At 43.0% G+C, this 24,813-nt stretch overlaps 2 protein-coding genes across 2 annotated transcripts in view; one reads left to right on the top strand and one right to left on the bottom strand.

Moving 5' to 3' along the window:
* Positions 1–2,758: 2,758 nt before the first annotated feature.
* gtpbp3 (GTP binding protein 3, mitochondrial) lies at positions 2,759–20,598 on the bottom strand. The gene is made up of 9 exons (XM_080860501.1): positions 20,447–20,598; positions 20,070–20,323; positions 19,694–19,780; positions 15,471–15,673; positions 10,876–10,948; positions 8,568–8,711; positions 5,562–5,727; positions 3,589–3,885; positions 2,759–2,996 (listed from the first exon to the last, which is right to left on the bottom strand). Exons 1-9 carry the CDS (start codon positions 20,503–20,505, stop codon positions 2,765–2,767), a joined length of 1,515 nt encoding a protein of 504 aa, XP_080716627.1. The 5' UTR covers positions 20,506–20,598; the 3' UTR covers positions 2,759–2,764.
* A 2,215-nt stretch (positions 20,599–22,813) lies between these two features.
* ano8b (anoctamin 8b) overlaps positions 22,814–24,813 on the top strand; it is a 29,268-nt gene continuing 27,268 nt past the window's right edge. Inside the window, exon 1 of the mRNA XM_080833282.1 lies at positions 22,814–23,565. Coding sequence (XP_080689408.1) covers positions 23,406–23,565 — 160 coding nt within the window. The 5' untranslated portion in view covers positions 22,814–23,405. The remainder of the gene's footprint in view (positions 23,566–24,813) is intronic.

Genomic DNA, 24,813 nt, shown 5'->3' with positions numbered 1-24,813 from the left:
TACATTTTGTGCACCATTATTTTTGTCTCTTAACAATGGAAAGTCTAACATAAAGATATTCATAGGGCTTTATCATCAGGCTTGTATTAAATTGTGTAAAAGGAACTTCCAGTAAAATTAGTCGTACCTGAAATTCACAGTGATCTGATTTCATTCAGACACGCCTGAATCTTCACTGAAAAAATACACAAATTACTACTACCTGCCGAACATGGATCATACATATGTGTGAATGGCATGATGAAAACCTATCCCATTACCAATAAGGAATGTATCATCTGTGAATAAAATAAAACTAAAAATACATTAATTAATTAAAAAAGACAGCATGAAATCCATAATGATCACAACAAATGATTATAGTGGAAAAACACCACACAACTCCTAAGGTCTAGGTCTACTAGTACGTCTAGTAAAACTAATGTAAGTGTTTGCATTGAACTATTGTACTCTGAAAGTGATTATAATGGACTAAAATATCTCTAATATTTTGTTTTTACAATCCATGTGGTAAGGTGCACCACACCACACGACAACATTCAAGCACATATGAAGATCAGGGCATGCATGTATTAGTGTTATGTTTAAACTGATATTAATTAAGTACTGAAATCTGTATTTTCCTTAGTAACATGTTGTGTTCATCTTGAGGAACCGAGGTCTGGAGGACGAAGCTGTTAGACAGACTTTGCTTTTTTAAGTCATATATATATACACCCAAACTGTGTGGCCCAAAGGTTCAATATCCTGAAAATCCGACACTTTTTTCCATCAATCATTCCCCAACTGCACAGAAAGAATGCATTGTCATCAAGCATGCGTTGCAAAAAAAGACGCAGGCTTTAAGAGTAAAAAAAAGAAGAAGAAAAAAAGAATTGACTGGTCAGTTATAACATATTCTAAACCCTACAAAATATCTCTCTGTGATGCCACACTGATTTGTAAAACGAAATCAACAACTTGGTTTACCAGGTTTGTTTTTGATTATGCACTGTGAAACTGTGAAAAGTGATTTTCTTTCCATTGCAAACCAGATAGTAACAAAGTTCTTCTCGAATTGGATGCTGCCTGGGGTATGCAAAAAACAAATATATATATCAAAGTTCTATTCTTCATTTCATAATCCTATGAAAGCATAAATGGACTTATAAACTGATCCGAAGAAAGTGAAATGATTCATTCAAGTTTCCACTTCACATCAAACTAGTATTTGCTAAAAAAAAAACACAAATTAGCACTTTAACTTTGCGCTAGTGGTCATCAGATCAGTTTCCGCTCACCCTCATGAGAAGACTTAAGGCAGAGCAGAGGCTGCTGGGGACTCTGGTCGCCGGTTGATTAACGGCCATGTCAGGTGCGGGAGGCTCCTCTCCTGTTCTCAGGATATCCTTTGTTTGAACATCAAGCTTTTTCACCCGTTGGCTGTCACCCTGGTGGGCTCTTGCTGAGCAGACAGGGGGGTGGTGGTGGTGGTGGTGGTGGGGGGGGGGGGTCCCCGAGTGTGAACTCTATAACCCACACAGTGCAAATCACTATGCAGTATCAGTGGTTTCATATTTTAAAACAATGGCATGTAGGGTTGATTCATTCTCTCTATATAAAAAGATTCAGCTTCATATAAAAAATGGGCTCAAACTGGCCCAAAATTGAGTAAATATGTCTTGAGGCTTGAACTCAACAATTTTCTGGAAAATCTAATTGTGCTAAACTATGCAGAAAGGACACTAAAGTGTCCACTCAGTGGAAGTCCCTGGAATCTGCCTGTCACATTCATATACAAATACTCCCATGAATGTCTGTATATGTATTGTTCCATGGTAAAAAAAAAAAAAAGTCTTTAGACATGCAGTGTGAACTCATACAATACAACAGTCTGTGTGAACTGTATAGGAGCATTAACATGCAACCTACAGATTTGACATTATTAAGGCTTATAACAGTCCTATGCGACTGATACTTGTCTAACAGAAAGTCACCTGACTGAAAAACAAATATATTTTTCTTTTGTTTTGACCCAATTCCCCCAGATTCATAATCAGTCATGTTCCTCCATGCTACCAGTTCCTCTTTGGTTTGATAAAGTGATTCCAAGCAAATGAAATCAGGTTGGATATGAATATGACTCGAGATCTGAATATGTACAAACTGTACAGCCTTAAATGGGAACATCCCATAACGCCTTCAGTCACTTCAACCCTGTCTGGGTGGCATCACAGAGGTCAAGCTAAAGGCAAACTGGAGGGTGAAACATGCTGAGAGGACTGAGCCTTAAAGTTTAATACATGGAAGTGCATCTGTGTCACAAGCTGCCGTGCTAGGAAGGAGGGGTGAGGAGTTCGAGAGAGAGACATAAATACTGACATTACAAACTGATTGACAGGGGAACAAAGCGAGGGGTGGGGCTGAATCCACCTTGTTCCCACAGCACTACCTGAGCAAAAACACGTAGGAGTTTCTCTTTTATTTCCAGTTTATCTTGGACTGAAAACATTTCTAATGAAAACTGAAAACTTTACAAAATGAAAGGCATATGCACATACCACACACACACACACACACACACATACCACACACACACACACACACACACACACACACACACACACACACCACACACACACACACACACACACACACACACACACACACACACACACACACACACACACACACACACACACACACACACACACACACACACACACACACACACACACGCGCACACACGCGCAGGCACCGTATAAACTCTGCAGCAGTATTTGGTTCACTTCCCAATGCAGAAGTCCCTGAAAATTATGTCCAGAATTTCCTCGGCCCCCACCCTGCCTGTGATGCGACCCAGGCCGATGAGGGCCAAGCGGACGCCCTCTGCTGCCAGGGCCAGGTCCAGGTCCCTGTACTGGCGGTACTGGGCCAGGGAACGCACACATTCCAGCAGGTGGGCGCGGTGGCGGGCCTGGGTCAGGCTAGGGCCGCCTACCAGAGGGTCGCCACACCTGACACCGAAGCAGCACACAGGAAAGGAAGAGGAATGTGAGGAAGTTCTGTGTTATCATGACACTCTGAAAAGTACATTCTAAGAAACAGCAAGCTGAACATGTTTGCAAGTATTTATACAAACGAACCGATTATATCAATTAGTTATAAAATATTATAAATAGTTTAAAGGCATCCAGTCCTAACAATCTCCAAAGGTGTCAATAAATCGAAAGATGTGGTTTATGTAAGTCACTTCTTGTAGAAGAATGCGCCATTACTTCAGTAGTGGTAGTGGAAAAGCTGCCTACTGCTGCTTTATGTTATGAAAAAGTTGTTTTGTTGTAGATGCATATAATTGTATGGCTCGAATAAGTCATCACTAGGAATACACACAACTCCAAAGGTGTGAAGCAATTCAGGCTCTAAAAAATGCATAAATTGAAAAGAACAGTGGTAGTGTTGTAACAAAATCAGAATGGTATCAACAAAACTAAAATGTATATACTAAATTTCATCCAGAATTCATTTGAAATAGGGCCTTGGATTTGTGTTGTTTGTATAATTCTTATGATTATTATTATTATGATCTGTTGGATCTGAAATACTCACAAAATCTGCACTGCGTTCTTCAGGACAGACAGAAACCCGTTCACTCCACTGTCAGTGTGGCAGGACAGGAGGCATGCCTGGGGCAGATCCCCACTCTCCCTCAGGGCACTCTGGATGCCCCTGCTCTGCTCCTCCGAGAGGAGGTCGCTCTTGTTGAGCACCAGGAGGCAGCGCTGGGAGGCCTGGCCAGACAACACCTCGGCGAGCTGGCCCCCGAGGCTGGCTGCAACGTGCCGGGGGTCCCGTGGAAGCTGCGAGGAGTCCACCACCACCAGCGCCAGGTCGGCCTGCTGCACCCTGCAGAGGGGGGGGACAGCAACGGATGCCGGCGCTTCACACCTCCTTCCTGTGTGGGGTCACGCTCCCAGACCCACTCAAACCATGCAGCCTTCCCTCCTCACCCCCCACCCCCCCCCCCCCCCCCCCCCCTGCTCTGAAGAACTATGCGCACTTCCTAAATGTCCAACTGGGGCTGTCCCCTTCCCGCCTTGTCCAGAAGGCATGACAAGACACAGCTTCTCCTGTTGATGTACAACCCAAAGATAAACAACGGTAGGCATCGGCCAGGGACAAACAGGTAGGAGGCCATGCCTCTCAAAGTCAAGAGGTGATAAAAGTGGCCCCCTTTTATGCCTCTGTTATGCAACATCACGGGCGTAAGTGTTAGCTTATGCAAGCCAAAGGGCAAATATCTGTGTTGGGTATTTATATCTTATACAGTGCCACTTGAAAATGAATCACCAATTTTCCATATATGAAATATCAGGTTTATGTTTATCAATTGCATGTACTTGTTGAGAGGGAATTGTGTGAGAAGCCAAAAAACGACATGAAACATGTAATTAATGTATGTGCAGTAGTACTACAAACTACAGTAGTTTGGTTGGTTTCCTCTCTCTTTTAATCTGTGTTGCCCCAACCTTTTCCTAACAATGTCTCATTTGATTTGTTTGCTTAATTGACTAATTAAGCACCCAAATGTGTTTTACTGAATCTGTTACATACTTGACTTTACCAATGCAGCTGGGGGTTCACTTACTTTTGCACATACAATAATTACATGTTTCATGTAGTTTTTATGTTTTGTCACACAATGCCCTCTAAGCAAGTACATGCAATTGATAAACATAAACCTGACATTTCATACATGGAAAATTGGTGATGAAAAAATTGAAAAATCATGGTAACACAACAGAAAACTGCTCAAGGGGTTCACGTACTTTCAAGTGGCACTGTAGCCATTTTGACACCACCCAAATGTATAGGGACTATATCTGGTGAGCAGAATGGCAGCCAAAGGTATTGAGTGAGTGTTACAGATCACTTCCTTCCGTACATGTAGAACATGCAGAGCATTCTCTTAAGAGCTTTCTCATATACTGTAACTGACATGACAAAAACGAAACCCTTCAGACTGTTTACTTTAAATGTTCCATGTTCTAACGAGCTTGTTTGTGTCTCTTGAAAGTCCTTAGGTGGCTGGGGCGACATTGGGGCACAACACTAGAGATGCCAGAGCCATGCGATCACTTCCCTGGGAGTACTGATAAGAACCTCACACTGTGCTACGTGTCATTGTGCATTATTGTAAACAAAAATGTGTACAGCAACAAGCGTGGACAATCACTGAACTTGAACCCTCTGTCAACTGGTAAAAATGTCATAAAAACATAGTATGGAAGATACCATGCAGATTCTGCAATATCACAGTCTTATGTTTCCAGTATAGGCTATTGTTATGATTGCTGTTATTTTAGATGTAATTACAGTTAATGTCACATGCTAATAAGTTGTCACAACAACACTGAATACATTTTTTTTAGAGCAGTAATGGCAAATACTGGCAATGTTAACATGACACTGTTATATGACAGAGTTAATACAGGACATGGCATCTACCATGGCATGTTTATGTTGTGTTAATGTTATGACAGAGGGGTATGATAAACTATGACCAAATGTAGTTGGCCTACCTCTCCCGCGCTCGCCGTACCCCCTCTATCTCCACGGTGTCCTGAGTGTCTCTCAGGCCCGCGGTGTCACTGAGCAGGATGGGAAAACCGCCAATGTCCACACACGTCTCCACCACGTCTCGAGTGGTCCCAGCCACTGGAGACACAATGGCTGCTGGACGCTGGCCTACACACAGAGAGATATGGGTTCACGTCCTTTGAATAAAATTAAGTCATATTTAGGACTGGTCCTGTTTAAAAGTTTTGTGCTTTTAGCAGCATATTTTGAAGTAAAGAATTTAAATAAAACTTTAAAAATGTCAATTTTCACTTTCTCTTGTGTCTTTCTACAGTCACAGAACCATAGTTACACTGGTAATAAAAGTCCTATAACATCGGAATAGATCGGATGGCTAGGAGAGATGAACCAAACTTACTGTGACGACAATGACCAGACATTAAATCCTTGGCTATCACAATCCAGTATCAGTTGTTTTATATTTTAAAACAATGGCATGTAGGGTTGATTCATTCTCTCTGTATATAGAAAATATTCAGCTTCATATAAATAAAATGGGATCAAACTGGCTCAAAATTGAGTAAATATGTCTTTTGAGGCTTCAACTATGCACTCAGTGGAAGTCCCTGGAATCTGTCAGTCACATTCAGACACAAATAATCCCATCAATGTCTTTATATGCATTGTTCCATGGCCAAACATTAAAACATTGGTAGTGGTGTGGCTAACCTTGCCTTCAACTATTTAATAATGTTTAAAAGGAAATAATAATCAGTGAAAACACAGCACCACCGTCTACTCACACTGAACATCTGTATAAGTCTTCAAACATAAGATGGATTGTCAAAGGAAACATTACTAGATTTTATCTTAACACTGATAACTATATCCATTATAAAGATAGGAGACACTTGAAACAAGGAACTGCTCTAAATAGCTGATCTGCGTACAACCAAAATCCCACAGGATGCAAACGTTTATACAGTCAGTAAAAAAATATCTGACGACTGCACCATAGCATAAATAAAAGAGGATTGATTGCATGAGGCCAACAGTCCATCCCTCATCCCCACATTAATTGTGTTTTGCCTGGCGTGGCATATCTGGCCAGGTTATCCAGTGTAAAGCTGCTTCCTCCTGACTGAGCCACTGCATTCCATCTCAATGTGCACTGCACAAGCACAATGAGTGGCAATTAGGGATGTCTTTTTACGTTTGTCATTTAGAAAATAGTCAAGTTTTGTTGACTTTTAGGACCAGGAGAGTTACCTGTTGTTGGGCAGGGGCTGCATAGTCTCCCAACCCTAACGGGGCACCTTATTGTGTCTGTAAAGGAGCGCCTGATGTTATGAAATACCTATGGAAGCTTATAACGATTGTGTGGAACAAGTCAGAGGATGTGGCGTCAGGCAGGTGGTATTTTCATTCCAAAGGAATCCTATAACACAATTTCTGACCTGTCAGTCTTCCTAATGGGCGGAAAACATCTTTTTTTAGTGTGGTAGAAAGGAAGTTGGTCTCCTATCCGATGGCAATTCGATATTTCCGTGCAGAAAGTGGGAATTCAAAGTTTTTCTGGATGTTTGTAAAATAGTAGCATGGTTTGGCGTCAAATTCAGGCAGCATGGACAGAAGGCTGACACCTCGGTGTGGTATTTTTGGATCTGGCAAATGCCTTTGGATCGGCACCGCGCAGTCTGTTGTGGAAGGCATTCAGTTACTTTTAGGTCCCTGAGAAAATTTCGGCATTAGTCAGGGCATATTTTGAGATTAGCATCATGGCTGGATGTACCATTTTACCGTTGGCTTTCATCATGGCAACAGAGGAAATTCTATTGGCATCTAAATGGGTTGTTGGTGGTGAAAGGCTGCAGGATGGAACCTGGTTACCACCCATCCGAGCTTATATGGATGGTGCTGATAACAACTGCTCCATGTACCCGCTGGCTGTTAGCCAACTTGAATGTCTTAAATTGGCAACTGAAACCTAGCAAAAGTGTTTCTATCAGTAAGGGAAATCAGTAAGGTGGAAGAGGGGTTTTATATTGACGGTGAGGTGATTCCTTCAATTGTAGGAGAACCTGTGAAGACTTTAGGCAGGTGGTCAAATTCCACACTGAGTGACAGGTTGCCAGACACCACTGTTGAGCCTTCTCTGAGTGACGTGGTCCGAATTCTACAAAACACTAATGATGGAAAGTGCCTGCTTGAAAACCCCAGTGAAATGCTTGAAGGCAGCTTTGTTGTTGTTGTTGTATCCTGCTGCTCAGATACTATGGCTGGGCAGTCAGTAGTTGTGTTTAGTAGTTGTGAGCTACAGACAGCACATGTTGGACTGTAAAGGAGAGCCTATACCAAGCCTAGGTACAACATGCGATGCATGTTACGGCTTTCACCAGCCAGTTGTGTGTTGTTGTTGTTGTTGTTGTTTCCTGCTGCTCAGGATCTATGGTTGGGCTGTTGTAATATTTGGTAAGTATAGGTTGTTTGGTACTTGCATGTGACAGTGAGAGGATTGGCTGCTGTGGGAAGTCCCCGACCCAAGGCACCAGGAATTGAACATACTTTCCAGTGTACAACTAAAATAAAAATGATATGTACAGAATGTTTACCTATCCTTACTTATCGGTCCCTTTTGGCTTTTTGGCAGCAGGGGGTTGTTGTTCCCAGGCCCCCCCATCTCCACCCTTCTAACTTTGCATGTCTATCATCTTTCATTGCTCCGGAGGCCTGACTGAGCTGGTCAGTAGCACTGTTGATCAGCAGAAGACACCTGATTTAGCTAATCAAGAGCATTTTAATTACACTTATTTCAATCATGTGTGCCTGGAGCAGTTTCTTCTAGTTTTGAACGTGTTGCTTGGAAAAGCATTCTTAAATGATGAAGCCTCTGCATATACAGTAGGCCTCGACCCAGTGACGACATCATGCAGACAGAAGCAATATGAGTCACTAAACCTAATGTCTAGAGTAGGAGAGTCGTTAGAGAGGATCATGTTGGCCCTTACACAGCAGGTTGAGCAGGCTGCTCTTGCCAGCGTTGGTGGCCCCGGCAATCACCACCTGCACTCCACTGCGCAGACGCTCCCCTTTGCGCTCGTCACTCAGGTGCCCCTCAATCTCCCCAACCAGCTGAGACAGGGACTCATCCACTGGAGACGAGGGAGACAGAAAAGAAGAGGGAGAATCAGCTGGCAAAACAAGAGGTGAACATACATATTTCCAACAAATACATGTATGGGGAACTCCAAATCAAGTCAGCAAAGGGTTCCCACCACAATTTTTAAAAATCATTTTTTTCCCAGTTTAAAGGCTTACATATAAGGAGAAATCCCAAATATAAGAGCCATTGGGAGACTTTTTTTAATCAAATTACGATCAAAATGTTCACCTAACTTATAGAACATGTTTAGGGGATTCATAAAGCTACTTAGAAATGCTGTATCTTTATTATTTGTCTTAAGGTGAAAGATATGTACTTTGTGTACAAGCTTCTGCAAGACTGCTCAAAAACTGTGGTCTTTGTCTTCAATATTTTTGTACCATGTGTCCCACATTTGATCTATGTTTTTGAAAACATAAAATGAAATATGATTTTGTTTTAAATTCTGGACCATGTCTGCAGGCCAGTTTCTGCTGTATTAAACCACCTATGGCACTGCACAGATCCCTATACAAGTTTGTTTTACAGCTGGCAAACAAATATTACTGGGATATATTTAATACTTTTTGAGCAATAGATAATTTGTGACCTTTTACTGTGTATTTTTCCATGTTGGGTGCCTGTATTTCACTCCCTATAAAATGACCACAACCTTGTAGACCAAGTACATGTCATTATAAGCAGAATAATAGGTATACAACACTTCTATGTGGCCATTTCGAACCCCTTAACAAGCGCTTTCCTTTAGGCGGAAATTGTAAATTTCATTCTCCTGTAAAAGTGGCTATAATTTGATAAATCAAATTGAGTCACAGAGAAGTAAAAAAAAAAAAAAAAAAAAAAACAGGTTGATTTGACATGGAATTGCCCATGTATTCTTTCCAATGCAAAACGCCATCGCTCACTGAATCTGCACTCTAGTCCCACTCAGTGCCCTAACTCTCACACTGACTTTGGGATTAACTTTTTGGGTGACTCTCCCCCTTATCAGAACACAGAATTCATATGAAATTCAAATTAAATGTTGATTTCTTTGATTCTAGATACTGATTCTCCATCCAGCCACAGGGCCTTTACCCTACTCATAGTGAACAACATGCGCACCAGATACTAGTGACCCTTCACTTTGTTGGCTGAGAGTTGGAGTTGGCATCTCCCATAGCTTTATTCACCCACTTCACCCCCCACCCCCACCCATCGCCTTGGGAACCTCATGTTACATTCACATGTTGTGAAATTCCAGGAACCTCAAAAAAAAAACCTGCGACTCTCAGGGATAGAGTGTCACTCTTACACCACCACACCCTAATTGCCTAAATGTTGACGAATAATTCTCAGTGGGATGAATACGTGTCCTCTGCTTGGCCTTCCAACAAAGGCAGGAAGATGACAAACACCCCCAGGAACACAAGCATCTCATTCTCCAGAGAAACCCAGTCCAGACGGTACTGGGAGTACTCATTCCACCGTCCGAACAACGTAGAACGGCCACAACAAAAAAATAAAAAGACACAGGAAAGGGACAAAGAAGAGACAAGAGGGAGGAGAGAAAGAGTAAGCTGACGATACCGCCGGCTGTAAAACATGGTGGCGGGGCCCTCTGAAGATGCTGCTGCTGACAGCGGATTCCTGCACACAAACACACACACACACACACACACACACACACACACACACACACACACACACACACACACACACACACACACACACACACACACTAACACACACACACACACACACACACACACACACACACACACACACACACACACACACACACACACACACACACTAACACACACACACAGACAGACAGACACACAGACAGGCTCTGGCTGGCGGGCCCTCTGCTTTGAAGCGAAGACGAATGCCTGACGTCTCCCCCATGGCCCTTTGCTCGCCGTGCTTCCTCGAGGAAACTGTCCTTTCAGCAGTTTGATCTCTATCTCCCTCCTCCACGATCTCCCCTCTAACCTCACATATACCGCCCCCCCCCACACAGACACACACACGCACACACACACATATACACTTCATAGTCACACTGGTTTGCTCATGTCCCATGCAAACAGGAAATGGCTGGGCTCCTGATCCCCTGGGAAAGAGAGACTCCTCCAGTCAGCTGTGCTGTTGTTTTTGGAGACACTTACCTTGATTTAAGACACCATCCTCAATGAGCTCATCCTCACTGAAGTCAATGAAGGCTTCCACATGGGCCAAACACTGAATACAAAGAACACAAAGAGAAGTTCAACACGTATTATGGTCTGCTTGGGGAAGTTCATATTAGTTCAACAGTTCAACACACATAATAAAGTCCTTTGTTTATAACTGAGCCAGGTTGCCAACTTGAAACATCTTTTCAATGAACAGAGTGCGCCGCTAGCTTCCCCAAGGTTTAGGTTTTATTGTTCACTGTAACTACAGCAAGCCAAGGTAGCTAGATTTGTGTGAGCTTTTGACCCAGAAATCACTTTCGTATAGGGACCCGCTGGTCCAAAATAGCGTTTGCTTTTGTAAAAGAGAGCTTTCCTGAGGAAAGGCCTAAATTAGTCTCACTGTCTCAAGATTCTCTCTCTTTTCTCTCTCTCTCGCTCTCTCTCACCAAAGTGTAAACACAGGCGGCTGAGAATTAACAAGATCATCTAGAATCCCAGGACCCCTCTGGGCTTTGGACATGCCAGGCCTGAGCTGGCATGCACCCAGGGCAGGATATCCCCTCTCCTGATCTCTGCTCTCTCTGCTGCTGAGCGGCTCCCGAGACTGTCCATCACACTCCAGCCACAACAATAGCTGGGAGACATGTGATGACACACCTTGCCCACTGAATCCGGTGAATCAATGAACAGAGCGCGCCGCTAGCTTCGCCAAGGTTAAGGGTTCAGTTCCCTGATAGCGCACAGGCTGATGAATGTAATAATGAACATAGAGCTAGATCTGCTGCACAAACAACTTCTTAAGAAATACAATGAATCATAAAAATGCATTACAGGTCACATCAGTATTTCTATGGAATGATCTTAAAACAAGATCATTTCAAAAAAACAAATCATGACAACTCACATTTACATTTACATTTAGTATTTTAGTAGACGCTTTTGTCCAAAGCAACGTACAAGGGAGAGAACAGTCAAGCTAAGAGCAATAAGACCTGGTGTAACAATAAATACTGCTTTTTTTCAAGAAATAGAAAACGACATAGAAAGAAAAAGAATTGTGGGACTGTCACTACTTAAGTGCAAGTTAAGCAAAGGTGCCAGTTAGGAAGGGAGGTGCTCTCTGAAGAGATGGGTCTTCAAGAGCTTCTTGAAGGTAGAGAGGGACGCCCCTGCTCTGGGAATTACAACTGAGAATAGTCTGGATTGCCGTGCTTGCACAGGCGGCAGTGCCAGACGACGCTCACTGGATGAGCGCAGCGTCCTGGGTGTAACATTTGCCCTTACAAGAGCATTTAGGTAGGTGGGAGCAGAACCAGTTAGCACTCTGTAGGCAAGCATAAGTGACTTGAACTTAATGCGAGTAGCTACCGGCAGCCAGTGGAGCTCAATGAGTAGCGGGGTGACATGTGCCCTCTTTGGTTGGTTGAACACCAGACGTAGCCTGACGATGTCATACTCATAATTCTAGTCAGAATATGAGTCTGATACTGACCCATTGGGCTGTGATTATGGGGCGTGTTTCAACGAACCAGGAAAAAAAAATGCCTCTTCGCTCAATTGGATACCTACAACTAATCAGAGCAACATAGTATGACCATCTGATACATTAAAACTTTTACCGGATCCCGTAGGAAGGACGGCAAAAACATATTTTCAATCGACAAATGCCTTGATCGCGTTTCTCTGTTCCTCTTTCAAAATTAATGCGCTGTCAATATCTGTGAGATATGCCTGCTCACGTACTTATTAGCAGAAAGGCTAGCTAGCTACTATGTGTTTCAATGGATTTTTTGTCTAAGCGTTAGCAATAACCTATAAATAATGGTCTAGAGCGCTTCAGTTAAGACCTACAATCCTCTGCAACATTCGTATTGCACATAAACAACTAACCGAGTCAATGTAGACATAAAAAAGTTGTGTAGATAGCTTAAATCACATAAAATATGTCCCACTAAGCTCCTGAGACGCCGCCATCTTGGTTCGATCTATCTAATCAACTCAAGCGTTGGTTGGTCATATGTCCATCATCGTATAAAGCCCGCCCTGACAATTTGATTGGTACGACAGTATCCTGACTTCTGATACTCTCTCCCCAATATGCTCAAAGCCAGACCGGATCTCCCTGACCAAAAATTTTGTGGGCGGGGTTCGGGCTGGTATCCAGGCTACACCAGACGCGCCGCCGCGTTCTGGATCATCTGTAGTGGTTTCACTACGCAAGCCGGCAGGCCCGTAGGGAGGGCGTTGCAGTAGTCAAGGTGGGAACTCACCAAGGTTTGCATCAGCAGCTGGGTGGCATACTGGTTTAGGTACGGCCTGATTTTGCGGATGTTGTATAGAGCAAAGCGGCATAACCTGGAGACAGAGGTGGGCTGTGAAGGTTAGTTGGTCATCAATAATGACCCAGAGGTTTCTTGTTGTTTTGGATGGAGTAAGAGATAAAGAGTCAGTATTGATATTGATGTTATGGTGGATGAACTGTTTGGCTGGGAAGACCATCAGTTCTGTTTTGGCCAGGTTCAGCTGAAGGTGGTGGTTTTTCATCCATGTGGATAAATCAGAAAGACAGTCCGAGATCCGCGCCGAAACAGTGTTGTCCTCAGGAGGGAAAGACAGCACCAGTTGAGTATCGTCGGCATAACAGTGGTAGGAAAACCATGCGAGCGGATGATAGGGCCCAGCGAGGTGGTTTAAATGGCAAAGAGAAGTGGTCCCATCACCGACCCTTGGGGCACCCCAGTGGTGAGTTGGTGAGGCACAGACAGATGACCTTGCCATGCCACCTTGAATGAGCACCCAGTGAGGTACGATTCAAACCAGGAGTGCGCCTTGCCAGAGATGCCCATACTTGACAGTATGGACAGAAGGATGTGCTGGTTGACTGTATCAAACGGAGCTGATAAGTCAAGCAGGATGAGAGCTGAGGATTGAGCTGCTGCTCTAGCTGTTTTTAAGGCCTTCGTCACAGATAGCAGGGCTGTTTCGGTGGAGTGATCGCTTTTGAATCCACACTGGTTTGGATCGAGGAGATTGTTCGTTGACAGGAACTCTGTGACCTGTTTGGAAGGTGCCCTCTCAATTGTTTTAGATAGAAGGGTGAGAAGTGAGACAGGTCGATAGTTTTCCACCTGAGTGGGATCGAGAGACGGCTTCTTGAGCAGCTGCGTTACCCGAGCCACTTTGAATGAAGAAGGAAATGTTGCAGAATTAAATGAGGCATTAATCACCTGTGTTATTGCCCGTAACCCGGCAGGGGATATGGCTTGAATGATGTTGGATGGGATGGGGTCCAGCTGGCATGTAGTTGGATGGCTACCTGTTAGGATTCTGGAGACCTCACTGTGAGAGGGGTGAAAGAGGGAAACGATGAGCCATTGATGGTTGCGCCCTTAGGGGGGGCAGACAGTTGGTCGAATTGTTTCCCAATGGCTGCCACTATTTCTGTGAAAACGGAAGCAAAGTTATCAGCTCTGAGGTTAGTAGCAGGGGGAGAAGGAGGAGGGTAGAGCAGAGTTTTGAAGGTGGAGAATAGTTTCCGAGCGTCAGTTGCGCTGTTGATCTTGTCATTGAAAAAAGTATTTTTTTCAGCATTGATGCTGGATGAGAAGGAGGCCAGCAGTGTCTGGTAGCTTGAAAGATTGTGTGGTGCTGCAGATTTGTGCCACTTTCTCTCAGCTGCTCTGAGATTGGAGCCCTGTGTTCGGAGGTTATCACTCAGCCATGAATGAGACTGGGTAGATCGAGCAGGTCTGGTAGAAATCAGTATTTTATGGAATATAGAGAAATATAGGAAAAAAATCTCAATCAGTCAGGTCACATTTGCTTCACTCACACATAAGCCTACAAAACAAAGAAATGCTGTTTCTTAGTTGGCAAGCTATGTTGTGCAACAGGTGTTATTTTCCTACTTCCAGTCTGGTAAAACAGAAAAATATTCTGGCACAACTTGTGACTTCAACGCTGTAGCCAACAAGCTTCCTGTATTCCTGTTAACCAACAGGGACCAATGGAAAAACACTTACAGCACATGTGTGGATAAACAAAGAGTTGTGACTGTAAGACTATAACACTTTAATTTAAATAGAAATAAAACACACTATTTAAAAAGGCATTTCTGTGTAAAACTAGCAAGCTTCTTAGCTAGAAGCCAACTTAGCTGTCTTGTTACCTCCGCCAAGGAGGTTATGTTTTCGCCCCTGTATGTTTGTTTGTTTGTTTGTCTGTTTGTCAGCAGGATTACCTAGAAACGCATGGACCGATTTCCATCAAACTTTGTGGGGAGATTGGATCATATAATGGCAAGAACTGATTAGATTTTCAGATGTCAAGGTCAAAGGTCAAGGTCACAAGGCGGAGGTTTGCATTCTCTGAATGCTCCCATTCTTGTTAACTGATGTATTTTGGGGTAACAATTGGTGACATAGTGCTAAAAAACACTGTTCTTCATTTTTTTTAGGTTTATCTGACGTTGAATGATTTTGCTGTCTGGCAGCCCTGAAACAAAACTTGGCCCTTACCCTGGGGTGTCACCTCTAGAGGACTATTTAAATACAGTGCATAGCTTTGGATAAAGCTTGGGTTTATACCCGGGTCAGGCGCTGGCTCCAGTCGTGGTACAAGCGCCCCAGGTCTCCGGCCATCTGCCTCAGGGCCTGCCTCCTCTGGGCCTCGGTCTCAGCGTGGATCAGGTCCCCCAGCCCCTCCACCTCGGTCAGGTCCAGCTTGCCGGCGTGGAAGGCCCTGCGCGTGAACTCTCCTGCCTCTGCAGGGCGCAGGCTTGGTAGACTCCCTGAGAGAGGAACAGAACCATGGAGGCAATTATATTGTAGTTACAAAGTCACAGGCAAAAATGAATCAAAAGCAGGTTTGCATAGCTCCTGTATGTCTTCGATATTTGATATAGTGATGAGATGCAGGATACAAATATAATATTTATCGAACTGTGGTTACTACAAACCTTATCACATAAATTAAGCAGCTAAACTAATTTCCAATAATTATCAAGTTTAAAAAACATAAACACTTGAGTCATAGTATCACAGGTTACTACAGGTTAGTAATCTGTGAAAAACAAGTGGGACAGGTAAATAAGATTAAAAATAGATTTGATATGATTACTCAAGGGAGAGTTAACTCCCTTGGCTTGTTTTCATAGGAAAGCAATAAATACACCCTAGCATTTGGCCTGATCTGAAGCTCCCTTTTCTTTCTATTGGGTTTGTTTGTTTTGTTTCCATGCCATGTGACCTGTGCAGGCATCCAATACTACGTCCCATCATCTTTTCCTAACCCCTTTAAACTTGACTTTAATGGAAAATGTCATGAGGCCAAGGTAAGATGTGGGGAAGAGTTCATATGGACTAAGGATAAAGACAACAGCAGTGCTATGAGAATCTGACTGCACTTACACTAGGATACAACATTATGTGAAGGTGGATGCTATTGACGTGGATTATGTTGATCGTTGTTAGAACTGCCGCAAGGAATTGAAGCAAAAAAGACTATTTGCAGGCTAAATGTTTGAGAAAAGTATTCTTGTGCATATAAAATATTTCAGGTGTAACATGTCTGGAGATGTATGCTAGATGTGTTGTCCAGTTATTTCTCAGTCATTTACTTTTTTGATGTATGGAAATGATTCAGAATATAAGAGTTGGTAAAAACAAAGTGAAGCCTCTTTAGTGATTATGATTGAAAGTGTTCATAAACATCAACACAAATAACCTGCCCTGTGCCGTTTCTTGGAAAACTGCACACAGAAACAAAGACGACAAAGATTATGTGGGTAAAGTGTTCACACACATCAACAAAAATAACCTCCTCTTTGTTTGGCCATTTCTTGGAAAACTGCATTGGCTTGAAGTCATTTTGTTGTTATTTTTATGAGGACTGATTGATCCTACCTGGCTCTACCCTCCCCCTATTTCTCTGTTCTTGGAAAAAGGCAAATGCAAAGACCATGTGAACTTGCTTAATTAGACACCAGAGAGGGCCAGTTTCCTTTTTGGTGACAAGGAACAGGTTCTAGCCAGTGCTGTTGTTGTTTATGTGTACGTGCGCATGGAAACATTAGAGGCCTACGAAGCCAGTTCAACATACCCAAGGTGTCTTTTCATTAGCTGGTTAGACAAACCCTTACAATCGCAGTCACTCATGAGCAATATCACAACGGAGGATATCAACTCTTTTAAGTCAACCCAAGTTTTGACCATTTTAGCTATGACTGGTTCACATAAAAGGTGGTGCTGGCACAAGATCACCAATCGCAAAACATGGAGAGGTCTACAGATTCATATTTCACTGAATAAGAAGAAATCGTAATCCTTTCCAAATTTGAGGAATTTAAATCTATAATACAGGCAACAGTTGCTGTAGCCAAAGCCAAGAAGGAAAGCTGACCAAAACTGTGTGAATGTGTAAGTTAATAAGCTTATCAATATCACTGCCCCCTCATTAATGGCATGAGTAGATCTGACTTTTATCACAATCGTGTATTTCATTAAATTAGTGGGTTGCTTAGATGTATTCTTGTGGCATGGAAGTCATTATTAGTCATTCCATCAGCTGCAACTGAAACTCTGGTGATGTTAAAAAGTCTTGGGAGCCTCTTACTATCCATGCCCCAAAGGTCCATGGGATCTTCCAGGAATGGTGATGCCATTTTCCAAGATAATTGGTTGGCCAGTAGGGGCTGCTTCTCTACGTCTTGAGCTGTTATCTCAAATAAACTTGCTCCAGAGCAGGTTAGGTGTGCAGCATAAGTTACCATGGTGGTGTACCCCAGGAAAAAGAGAACTACTGTCGTGACACTGAAAACCCAGGGTTGCACCTGGTGTTACCTTGCCAACCACCCCTAAATCCTGCTTCGTAGCACAGGCCCCAGGACCTGTGTGTGAATATGTGCTAAATTGTGGGACACCAAAGAGAGTTACACAGCAAAAAAGCTAGATATTTCCAGAAAGAGGTACCTCACCATGGGAACACCCAGGAATGCCCCTACGTGCAGGAAAGACAAAGTCACGGTCATCCGACAACCACTGGAACCCCTCAGATAAACATTCAAGAAAATATCTACTATGTGCTTCTGTAGGAAAGACATACCCCATTCAGTTACTAAGGGAGGAGTCTCTCTAAGAATTGTATGATAAATTACAGTTGAAAAACAAACTACTGGATTACAAGTATGCAGGTTTGGGTTTTGCCCTGACATAACAGAGATGTGTACGACTTGACATTCTCCTTACACCTCAGTAAGACCAATGTTGAGGACTGTATGTGATGATAAAGGCACAGAAACATAAAACTGACAAAAACTAAGAAATATTAGAGAATTGGTTTGAAAAAAAAGCATGTAGCCATACTTATGCTAGGAGGAATGCATTCAACTTTACCAAAGGCTGATAGGAAGGTTTTTTCTTCATTACACGAGGCGTATCTAATTAACACAATAAGCTAGTTTCTCTGTTCTGTAAATAACTCGGCCCATTTGCTTAAATGTATACATCCTAACAGGGGCAGACAGTAGTTCCTGAGGAAAAAGGCCAGAATTACAGACAGGGTGGGACATCTAGCACAATAGCTTTAGCGATAATAAATTACCCATACTGAGTGTTACAGCTGGTATAGATTGTTGCAGATTCCTTGGAAATAAAAAATAAACCCGGGGGATGCATGAGGGCTGACTGGACATCCATGATCCATGATCCATCAATTATTCGCAGAAGAAAACATGAGTGAAAATAAAGAAGAAGGCAAAAGAAACCACAAATGAAAATAGGGAAGAATGCACACATCATACATAGGAGATAAATGAACAACGGGGGGGGAGATGTCTACACATTTACTATCAATACATCCTAGTGTCATAGCTTAACGATCTGACCACCACATTTTCTCCTGGCAAGTCCCTTTCCTGTCTTGCTTACGGAAGACCTAATGCAACACTGCGCTATTATTAAACTGAGAAGCAGTGTGAACACTTTGAAGTAATTCCCATTATTTTCCATGCGCCAAAGCCAAAAACAGCCCGTTCAAATGTATCTTTCCCCACCCGACATTAAAGAAGAACCATGGGAATAATACATGAATGTGAAATGATTCTTGAAGAAAGAGTTTTGAAGAACTCAATAGTAATTTCAAAACAGGTCTGTGTATATTTTTTTCCAATGCTACGATGAGGGCCTTTGTGAGTGGGAACAACGGCCGCTGGATCCATTTACCAAATTACCACTGTCATACAGCACTTATATATTTGATGAGCTTTTTGCTCTTCACTTGACAGCCAGACGGTAGCCTCAGAAATTCCAGTTCACTTGGTAGCCATTAGGGAGTCCATTGTGGCCCCCAGCCTTGAACCAGTATCTGGCAGTGGCTACACTGGGTTGCGCTGAATCTAAATGGGTTGAAACCCTGCTAACATAACAATCTACAAAACCAATATCAGTGTTTGAAAAATTCCTTGGAGCCCTCAAACATACTTGAACTATAATATGATAGGTGTAAGAGAGGCAGAGAAAAGTCTAACAAACTGGGGCAATCTGGAGAGACGAGCCCCAATTGAACTCTTACTTGCTGAGCAAGACCCTTTTCTCCCCACTCCCTTCTGCTCCACAAACAAGTGGTGAATAAAGACCATGGGGATGCATGCTCAGACTTATCGAATGCTGCCCTCTAGTGGTTACACACTGGTATGGCATCACAGGTTTCAGCATCCTCCATCACATCACTTTATCAGAGATGCTGGATGAATCCTTTCAGTTGGGATTTCCTGTGGTAAATAACACCACCCTTCTGACATGTGTTACTTTACCTAATGCCTCCAGGACTCCATTGATCACAGCTGGACCTCCATGAATGTGCAACTCTGCACTGTCTTCCCCTGTAAAGCTACGAGGACCTGCAGTTTAGAGAAGAAATATAAATAACACTGGAAAGATTACACACCTTACATACCATACATTTCCTAATATAGGTGACAGAATAAAAACATGCATCAGCTGTTTTTAGCTTACAACATATTTCTTTCTTACAGAGATTTTGTTCCAGATTTGGTAAGACTAACATAACCCAAGAAATCCCTCAGTTTCACATTCCACACCCAGTAAGCTACACCATATGCATCAATTTGATGTAAGTTAAATAAGTGAGCCTACATGTTCAACAGACACCCAAGTGGACCAACTCACCAGGAAACCACAGGACTAGCCCACGGTCGAGCATTTCCTCAGAGTGGGGATGTATGATGTTACGCAGAAAAGCTTTACGTGGAGTCGGAAAACTCTGTCTTGAACCTGTCAGAGCCCGGAGTGCGAGGGCGGAGGCTGGTCCACTCACCCGGATCACTGCCACTCCACATTTTCCCTGCCCAGAAGACAAGGCAAAGATGGTCTCGCCGGCACTATCTGGACCGCCGTTGGTCAATCTTTTGATGGTGCGATATCTGGTTTTTAGGTGACAAATGGAGAATGTTTTAGAGCTGGTAGGATGATAAATAACCTCAATGTTTATTGAAAATGCCTAACTGCCGTCCTACGCTAGTTTACAAATAAAATACTTAACAAACCGTAAAGTGCTGGCAAGGAAGGTAGATGCCCTCCTCATTTCTCCAATTACGTAGTTCATTTTCAAATGATGAACCAAATTGTTTGGCCACAAGAGCAGTGCTTTTCGGACGTAAACGTTGGATAGTGCCACGTTGTTCAGTGTGGTGTAATGTTCATGTCACAGAACTATACTTGTCTATTGCGTATCATTTGCAAAACTTCACCCAGAAGGACTTAGCTTAGTGGGGGTAACACAACCAACCTCCTAAATTGACAAACAAGTTGATGACTTTCTACCGCTCCAGACACTACAGTTACATTTCCACACACTGGAAGAAAAACATTCCGCCAAGAATTGTGCCAGGATATTGTAACGCCACCACATACATGTAAGAGAGAATGCAACTGTATCCACGGTTTGTGTGTTTCATAGAACATGAGTGAACATGGACCAGCACGATACCCGCGAGAGCTTGGCCATGTGATTGGTCAGAGTCCTCGAAGTCATTATGCTTACTGCTCAAAGGTGCTGTCAATCAATACAAGGCCCTCCTATTGAGTACCGCTAAATTGTTTCCGTGTAGACGCAATCGCTTCTCAAAGTTCCTACACAAACGCTTTCATTGTTGGCTAGAAGTTCAGCCCATAGACATAGAATACGTATATACGTATACGTATTCTATGTCTATGGTTCAGCCTACAATGCTTACCTAATTTTACTACGCGTGACCTTTCCTTTATAGCAACAATCTAACGATTAAGAAACCTACTGTTATTTAATTCTAAACCCTAACAACACCCGGCAACAAACAATTTATTGATCAAATTCTACACCACCAATCTTGTGAAAAATAAGTCATGACATCTAAACCCACTACTAAACTAAAGAAATACTGTCTCTCTCTCTCTCTCTCTCTCTCTCTCTCTCTCTAATTATCTAAATAGGCTAATTATTTAACAGTAATGAAATATTGGTGCATAAGTGTTTGTGGATTAACATTTTAGAATTGATGGTTCCTTTAAAGGCACCCAGTACAACATTAGGGCATCAAAATGGAAATATTCTGGATAAGACCATCTTTATGATATTGACATTTACTTCAGCATATTAGCACATTTGCATCATTATTTGATACTTTGGGCGTTAAAAAGAGCGCTAAAACTAGCCGCAAGAGCGTAGCCCTTTATTTATTGGTGCCACCAATAGGCTAAATAAAGATTTGAAACAAAAAATGGCCTCTCCCCACCGGCGGCGCTGGCAGCGCGATTTTCTATCAGTTCTAACCACACAACGACGTCTCATCTTTGCTCCTTGAATGTCGATATGAAGTTATTGAAACTTAGTACGTGTAAAAAAGACTAGAAATTGAATGTTCTTTTTTCGAGTCTCAAGCCTCTAATGTTGCACTGGGTGCCTTTAATGTGTTAAAGGCACCATCAATTCTAAAATGTTAATCCACAAACACTTGGAAAAGACTAGTTTATGTGGCACAAAAAATCCGGACCTCTGTCTCTTTGATGCACCAGAGCTAGAGAGGACTGGTGACCTCAGGCTTCTGCAGATACTTTATTCAAGGATTTACAGACAGGGAGTCGGTGAGTAAGCAGAAATCGGGCTGAGGGACCTCCACTGACACATGCTCTGGAGGGGAGGGCAGTTCAGCAGAGGAGGGCCATGGGAACAGAGAGAGAGAGAGGGTGGAGGTATAAACAGAAGGTGTAGGTAGGCTATTCTGCTGAACCTGAAGGGAACACATTGTAGCCTGTGTGCTTAATAATTCATACTAGCAGTGTGCAACAAAAGAGCCAGCTGTCTCAGTCAGCACTCAAGTTGTTCATCCCAGTGTTTGAAGTGGCAATTGTTTGATAGACTGTGACAGCAATATACAAAACAGGACAATAGTAGTGCATCTAGGGTGGGTCTGTTATGATTGGAGTCCATTCTTTGATTTCTCTTCTAAGAAAACTTGGTGGTAACTTACCACATTCTGTAATGGAACTGCGGCAAAGTCATCTTATAATACAACCAGGGCTCTAAGTCATCATTAACTCTTTCTTATATGATGAATGCTGTAAACTAAGCTCTTGGTAAGAAATATGAATCCCAAATGTTACTGCTGCCTTTACCCAGTCTAATGGGTTCTATTCCTTTCTGTCTCTGACTACTGTAAGTAGGAAAACTGATTTCTTTGAGTATAGCATGTCCTGTGCAATGGTGAAATATTTAACCGTGTGGATATTTTTGCAGTGATAAATAAATCATAATGTACTTAATCCTCCTGGACAGGCTGACTGGCTCTCATTATGCCATATCAGGGTATGCACCTGCTGAACAGACCACCCTTTGCTGAAGCTGCACTGGAAAGAATATCTTGGCTTTGTACAGTAAGTAGCATGCTTTATTTTGATGAGACAAGTGGAAAACGCTGTGTAAACGTATAGATTGCTTTGCCAAAGGGATTGCACATGGACCCCAAACACACGTACCAATGATGTGAATGATGTCAGCATTGTGTTAGCAGTCGTTCAGTCTAGTGCACGAGCTCCGCGTCATTGGTGATGGCAACATAGGCAATATCAATAGGCTGTTATGTTTTACCAGATATCCAGTCGTAGGGGGCTTGGCAAAGGGTAACCATGTGGTTGGCGTGTTACTTACAATTTCCTCGTGGATAGAGGAGAGAAACATGGGTTAATTCTTATCAACGAATGGGTATGTGTGTATCTGAGCATGTAGCCTACGTGTATCTACCCCCTTCCCTTTGTCCCTCCTCCATCTATAGTAAGACTCTCCCGGAACGCAATCGATCTGCTCGCATCCTGCTGCAACCAGGATGAGCCACAACAACCTTCACTTCACTTTCACGTCCATTTAACCCCAGTCCCGGATCCCCCAGCCGCAATACATGCTACCCAGACAAGTCTAATTTCACTCCCTTTTCCTGGAACACTACAGCAGCCACTCCACATTGAGGCAGCATGCCTGAAACGGGAGCGGCAGCAGCAGCTGCCGTTACAGCCGCAAGTAGCAGCACCACCGACACCGAGACCTCACGGCACAGACACCGGTCGCAGGGAGAAGGGGAAAAGACAGACCAAAGTGCCGCCTCACAGCCAACATCATCCTCTGGCGTTCTGGGTGAGTCCGTCTTCTGAGCCAGCGCGAGCTGTAATCGAAAAATAGATTATAAGCGCGAGTGACCAGAACAGGTGGATGTGACGGAGGAACACAATGAGCATCGCGCCGTCTTTTGTCTCTTTCGGCTATTTGGAGATGGAAATGCCACCTAAAATAAATTTTGTCTTGCGCGGTTTACCGTCTTTCTGGCACTAAGGTCAAACCAAATAATGTCGCCTTTAAACAATCTAATGACTGCGCTAAATATTGGTTATGAAGTATCCCATCTCGAAGCAGCCCCTCGTCATGTGTTTTGCCCCATTACATGTCCGTTTTAGAGTTTTTCTGGGAGATTAACTTTAGGGACTCACCTTGCATCAATTGCATCAGTCTGGCAATTGCTGTGGTCAGATTATAACTAGACAGCTTTATTTCAAACTTCAAACATAATGTTCAAGTGGCACCGACCTAAGACCGAAGCTATCCAGCCTATGTTCCGTCAGTGGGGGCTATTTATGGAACCAGTGGTGTCGTGGCTAACCGTGTCGATCGGCTAAGCAAAATAAGGCTTAAAACGGGGGCACTCGCCATGTGCATACCCCTCTATCGTATTTAATTGCCATATAGTCCATGTAGCATACTCTATACACTGGGCCTGGTTAGGCTGTGTTTTGGAAGGGATGCGTTGCGGCGGATTGTTTTCTTGTGTTTGGGCCCGCATTGAGCACCCCTCAAGATTTGCTTTTACTGCAGAATGATGCAGTGTTGCCTAGCCATGGCAAATCTAATAGAAAGAACGCACCGATAGGTAAATAGTTCGGCTATAATGTGCAGGTGCATTAGGCTCGATTATAGTGTGATGTCATACCGTCTCACAGTGTTTGTAATGACAGAGGAAGTTGATGTGTTGATGCAACGTGATGTCAGCTTGTCGTCAAGCTGTCAGTGCGCTTTTTGGTGCGTCTCAAATACATCACATCTTCTTCCCTGTGGCGGGCCTAATATTTTGCACAGTATTTCTAACATATGTATGTGTATAACAATGGCCCATCAAATCAGCTAACAATGTAGATTTGTAATCTTTCGACCATCTTTGATTAGGCATTTAAGGTGAGATAAACGATAAGTGCAGTGTGTACACATATTTTTTGTAGGCCTATAGGGTGTTAGAACTATGTAATGATGATGTTTGAAGACGGTTGTTGAAGTGTTGGTTCTTAAGTAAGTTTCAGGCAATGGTGATTTCTAAACGTCTGGAGGACAGTAGTC

Source organism: Sprattus sprattus (assembly GCF_963457725.1).
Source record: "Sprattus sprattus genome assembly, chromosome: 2".
Classification (NCBI taxonomy): Eukaryota; Metazoa; Chordata; class Actinopteri; order Clupeiformes; family Clupeidae; genus Sprattus; species Sprattus sprattus.
Note: the sequence above shows the minus strand (reverse complement) of the source record. Positions and strands in the feature narration are given on the sequence as shown.

What these genes read in the sequence shown, in the direction of transcription:
- gtpbp3 (XM_080860501.1), bottom strand. Translation starts at nt 20,505, where the DNA reads ATGAACTACGTAATTGGAGAAATGAGGAGGGCATCTACCTTCCTTGCC. An exon ending in GCTAGTCCTGTGGTTTCCTG is followed by an intron (nt 19,781 to 20,069) that starts GTGAGTTGGTCC and finishes TCTAAACTGCAG; the next exon opens with GTCCTCGTAGCTTTACAGGG. An exon ending in CAGCCTGCTCAACCTGCTGT is followed by an intron (nt 5,728 to 8,567) that starts GTAAGGGCCAAC and finishes CTCTGTGTGTAG; the next exon opens with GCCAGCGTCCAGCAGCCATT.